General features: G+C 38.0%; 1 protein-coding gene across 1 annotated transcript in view; it reads right to left on the minus strand.

Annotated features, from left to right (window-relative positions):
- The window catches only part of LOC128180132 (neuroligin-4, X-linked-like), a 47072-nt gene extending 41616 nt beyond the window's left edge, over positions 1–5456 (minus strand). The window contains exon 1 of the mRNA XM_052848009.1: positions 4367–5456. Coding sequence (XP_052703969.1) covers positions 4367–4802 — 436 coding nt within the window. The 5' untranslated portion in view covers positions 4803–5456. The remainder of the gene's footprint in view (positions 1–4366) is intronic.
- Between the last annotated feature and the right edge of the window lie 544 nt (positions 5457–6000).

Raw genomic sequence — 6000 nt, forward strand, 5'->3', positions numbered from 1 at the left:
GGCTCAATACGACCAATCAATCTAATCACATGCAATATAGATTATTCTTCCTATACACACCGCGGTACATGTAACTAATGCATAATAGTACTGTCATAGTCCACCTCAAGGTAAAAGGTCCTAAAAGGAATTATGATATCATACAAGTTAATAAAGATATAAGAGAAAAAGTCATAAACGAAAAAGTATGCACAGAAATAATGGACTGTACTAATATTTAAGATTCTGTTTGAGTATTTGTTTGATTGTTGGTTGAAGCGTCGAAGAAATTTTTTTCAGCCAAATTGCCATGGACATGTAGCGAGAGCTTGTACATGAAGGGATTCGAACCTTTATGAACAATGACCACCAAATGATCGTCATGGTAACAAACTGTGGCCATACGATACCTTCAGTATCACTGTACGTTTTTCAATTCTCGTTCGAGCTAAAATGCATGGATCAAGGATTGGGTTGTCCATCGAAACTCTCAAACTAGTAACGTTTATTCTAGATGCTTGGCATACACCTTGCCCATCAATTGCTCTTTGGTATTTAAGTGTCTGTCTAAGACGTTATTTCTATTACAGTAAATATCACCTTAAATACTATTTACGATTTGTTTATAATGTATAATGATTTTTTTACCTAGCATAGTTGGTTAACTAAAATATATACCGGGATCTCAAAACTTTTAAGTACCTACTATTTTCACAAAAATTGAAAAAAAACCCTGCCGAAATCAGAATTTCTGTGTCGTCAGTTTTGTAAATTTATTAAAACATTTGCAAAAAAAACCCATTTTCATTTATCTAAATATGTCTTTTTAAACCGACGAATTCTTCCAGAAGATTATTCAGGCTACTCGATATTTGATAGAACACGAGAAACTTCTATGTATAAACTTGAATTAGTTGTAGTATCATATTGATTTGATTATAAAACAGTACAGAAAAGGCAGAATATGATTAAATATTAAAACATAGATCTAAAAGTTAAATCTCGAGGGTAACAACAGTCAACATTTAGATCTGCTGCAATTAGTTAAGGGTATAGATTAAACTGAAAACAAAACGGAAGGATAAATATGTAGATAGATAGATAGATAGATAGATAGATAGATAGATAGATAGATAGATAGAACTAGCTTCAAGCAAGAATTACTACTGCTTGTGGCTGCAATGCATTTTGCATGCAAGCCCATCGGTAAAACATTTGACATTTTTCACATGCAACCACTAGCCTAGTGCAGTAACTTCAAATTACCGCACACCCCTACAAATTGACGTGACAGAGGGTGAACATAATGACGGTCCAACACGTCCCTTTGACGCGCACCATTTTCCTTTCTAGGGTTTTTATCACTCGGTGAATTATCCAGTAAAGTAAAATTCATGTTGCCGCATCGATCTTCTTTAATGTGTCGACAGGCCACGCTAATTGTAAACAAAAACCCTGATTGGGGAAATTAAGGCTTAAAAAACAAGACTATTGTTCTTCAAAATCCTCTCAATGAAGCGCTCTATGTTCCCTCATTTTATTTTAGGTTTTATGCAGTAAAAACCTTAATGACCGATTCCTTTGAAAGAGTGGGCTGGCTTAAAGAGCACTAATGACCCGTCTGATGAAAAGGTTCAACAAGCTTGTAATAAAATTGATTTCAAGTGCGATGCATTCCTGCAATGTCAATATGGGGATGAATATGGAATTGAAAATCTGTTATCAATTTAGTTGATTGTTTTCGAGCCCTGATCCCTTGCACGGTGTCGTATTTGTGTTGTAATGCAGTACACGTGAGTAGCTCTTGATGACCTGCCGTCGAGAACTTGGAACTATTATTGTAACTGTTATACTGTACTTACAAGTCATTTGTTGATTATAACGCAATGGCTTGTGCCAGGATACTTCGTACATCAGATATAGATTAATTAAGAGTATAGCCTATGTGTACCCATGCTTTTAATGTCTGAAAGTGCTTGTGCGTTTAATATCGGGTAGCTAGATCGAAAGATCAAACGGAGCATATATATTTCAAAGTGAATGCACTTTTCAAATCAACACCCGTTGACGACATGATACATAATTAATATTTTCGTTTACATGGGAGTCAAACAAAGCAATCATATGTGGGTTTTTTTTTCAAGCAACACCTTTGACGACATTATATACATGTACATACAATTGCAAACGTTGAAATAGGCACATAGCATCAGGCTAAGGGGGGCGGGTGATTTTTTTTTTTGGTTTTAAAATTTACAGACATTGCTGTGTATAAAGAATTTTAAAAATTATCATGGAGTTGTCCCCCCCCCCCCTCCGTTTTGGGGAATATGTAATAAATTTAAGATATAATACATGTAATGTAATCAACAGTGAAATTGAAGCCCCCCCCCCCCCCCCCCACACACACACACACACACACACACACGATTAAAGATTTTCACGATTTCGAGAATTCTCCTTTTTTTCAATGTCAAGGTTTTTTGACCAAGGCTAGTCCACCTTTCAAAAACGATGCTATGTGCCTATGAAATGTAGTCTTTTGGTTTAAATTAAACGGGATCTAAAATCTTTTTTCTCATGGTTAGACTACATATACACGATATGTCGATCGAGTTTATGATCACCGTAGTTAAAGCCTGTCTCACACAGAACACGGTTGGGCACACGGTTCCAATACGGTACACTCGGTTATACACGGGTTGACTGGTACGAGTATTGAGCTCCAACCGTGCCTCGGGATGAGTTGGTACGATTTAGACTCGAATGTAGCACGAGTATGTACGAACAAAGCACGGATATACTCGGTCAAGCAAGGTTTGTCACGATTTGAACACGATTTGCAAACGATTTTCATACGATTGTTGTACGGTTCCAAGTACGGTCTAGTACGGTCTGTTACGGCCTAATACAATTGCACACGACTTTTACTCGATTAACTGGACATTTACAGGGTTTACATACTGTCCCATCGACTTTTGTTCGAGTTATGCTCGAATTATCACACATTTGTGTATGTTTTGATATAAATTGACTCGTTTTGATGGCTTGGCTTCATAAATTTTCGAATTTTCAACAGAGATGACAGAATAAGGGAATTAGAAATCAGGATAACACTGATAGACATTGAGATTATTTTGGCCAGAAGGCGCGAGGGGAGACAAGAACAAGCCATTAGAAGGAGAAGAAGAAGGAGGCAAGTTTGGACAAGAGAATGACTCAACAGAAGGGTCTTGGTGGCCCTTTTTGTATTCTCTCTGGGAAAATCTTCCATGGTGGGGATTCTTTTGGGGACCTTCTTCGTCTTTGGAGGCATTATGTAGCAAGTACTCTGTTGTTTCAAGGTGTCAGCAGGTAGTTGTGTTTTCTGTTGTGTTCGAGTGCTGTATGATCATACACGAGCTTTGTACATGCAGATGTAGAGACCGTGTCTGGTCGTACTTGACCATGTATAATTCGTACTTGAACCGTATTGGTCGTATGGCGATCGTATGAAACCGTATTGGTCGTATAAAACCGTGTGTACACTCGTGTGAATCGTACGGTTGTATATACGGTCTCGTACAGTCTCACACGGTCTTGTACGATCGCTAATATGATCATACACGGACATGGCACCCGTGCCAGTTTTTTAAAAGTTTAAAAAATCATACACGGCTTTCACGGATACACTCGAATGGCCCGAGTGTAAGTCGGATAAGGCCACGGTTGGTACGGTTGTATGTACGGTTTACACGGGTGGCCAACCGTATAAGCCGTGTGTTCTGTGTGAGACAGGCTTTAAGGTCGTGCAATTCGAAATAAATGGTTCATTTTGAGATATTTTTCACAATGAATGCCTTGCTACAGTAAAGTGTACTGTATCGTCTCCTTAAAACTTACACATGTTTATATGTATTTGAAAGTCAATTTAGCTATTTTTCCACTATGAACATACAATCATGTTTTGCAGTGATTTTTGCAAAATTTTGGATGTTTATAAAGAAATCTGATGAAACTGAGAGGGTTAAAACATGATGTTGCTCTATACAAATGAATTTCAATCTTCCAGATTATATACTGATGTAGAGTTTAATAAATTATCAATAATACCTTACCATATATTATCTTCATTTGTGGAATCATTAAAATTCGTAGGGGCCAATTTTCGTGGATTGCTTAAATTTTACAGGTTCGTGGGGACATAATTTCGTGTATTCTCGTATACCTACAAAAGGAAATATGACTTAATTGTCTTAGTTTATTAATTCGTTGAGAATGTTAATTCGTGGATAAGAGGTACCCACGAATTCCACGAAAATTGAGCAACTACGAAATCTAATGATTCCGCAGTATATAAAATGTTGTGAATGAATGGCATTTGTTGTGAAATGCAACTATCTCTTACCTTTCTTCTTGGTTGGGACGACTATGCTGAGGGAAAGACACGATTCGGTCATCTCATTCTTTTGGAGAAGCCCCAGCCTGTTCAGATTGGTTGCTCTCTTCCAGCACATGTCTTTAACTTTGAAGATTAGATTACCATCTCGCTGGTAGCACAGAGGAGACTCGCTGATGTGTTTCTTAACATCCGAAGTTCTATTGAGAAACTTTTCGGGCCTTCCGAAAGGATTTCGTGGAGTCGCGTAGGTCAGTCCAAGAACCCTGTCCACAGGGTGAAGCCTGGTGTTTGGAAACATGATCAAAAATCCTTTAACGTTTCCGTTCCTGTAGGAATATAGGTTCCCGATATCTCGTATGATCTTGCTGTTGCAAATGGAACACGTAACCATTGTGAAGAAGGTCACAACATAAACAAAAATCTTGCTGTGTTCAGCCTTCATATTCAAGGAAGAGCAAGTACACAAAGTGTTCCGAATTCCAATAATAGTCACTGGTTGTGATTATCTGTCGCTTTTTTTCGATGACAGCGTTTTACGACGGACATTAAAAGAACCCAGGCTGCAGTGATCGAATGCGGAACGGTGTCAATGATTGAAAAGGGGATATAAGTTTTCTGAATGATCATCGAAAGAAACCACTATTTCATCTGAAAAATGATGCACACGTTCAAAAGGCATCGCGACAGGTATAGTCAAGGAGCGATCAATACAACCGCGATCTCCCCCTAGATCACACAGGCAATGCAATGAGCTTTTAGTCTATATTAATCAAAACATTTTCTCTGATCGGTCTCGTTAATTGGAATTCGGTGTGTCGCATGAACACGCGAGGAGAATAAAAAATTCCACGGATAAAGTGATATCCAGGAACATCCGAGTAGGGGGGTTTTCTTTACCTCAACGCAGCGTCAGGTTTTGAGCGCGCGTTGAAATATCGCACAGACTCGATTCCATAGGATTCGATCGTTTTTATTCTTTTTGTACAGTAATTGTTTCTGAAATAGGATATCAAGCGTGGACGAGTTGATAACTCAACTAAAAGCAATCTCCTAATTTCCACGACACGACATAAATATTTCATATTGCTGTAAGTTCATAGAAACGTAATCGCTTGAACCGTTAACTGAATTTTCACTGGTTGGGATTCTGCGACGGAACAGTACGAGACGCGAGAGAAGATGAAACCATTGTGGAATACGGAAATTTATTTTTATTGAGGGCGATCTCACACGGAGGAAAACGGTAATGCGAATAAAATTTATTTTTATGTTAAAACGCAACAACCTACTAAACCATAAAAAGAGAAGGATATAAAAGGTTGGCGACTAGGGGCGAGGTTTTAACACTTTCCTCTCTTCATCGATTTGGTGGGGGTTTTTTTTGTTTGGTTATTTTTGTGTAAGGTTCTGTGTAAATCTATCCGTGTCCGGGAGAGGAAAACTTTCTATCAATCATCTGGAAACACACCGCTCTTCACTCTATTGAAATCGAAGAATGTCATCTCAAAACAATGGCGCATAACGTTTCACGATTCTGATTCTGATTATGTCAGTGTAAACTGCATGGCAAAGTAAACTAAACAAGTTTCGAATTCATCTGAATGAGAAAAAAAAATTCCAGTGTATGAAAACATGTTTAA

The sequence above is a fragment of the Crassostrea angulata genome, chromosome 4 (assembly GCF_025612915.1).
Source record: "Crassostrea angulata isolate pt1a10 chromosome 4, ASM2561291v2, whole genome shotgun sequence".
NCBI classification, from domain to species: domain Eukaryota; kingdom Metazoa; phylum Mollusca; class Bivalvia; order Ostreida; family Ostreidae; genus Magallana; species Magallana angulata.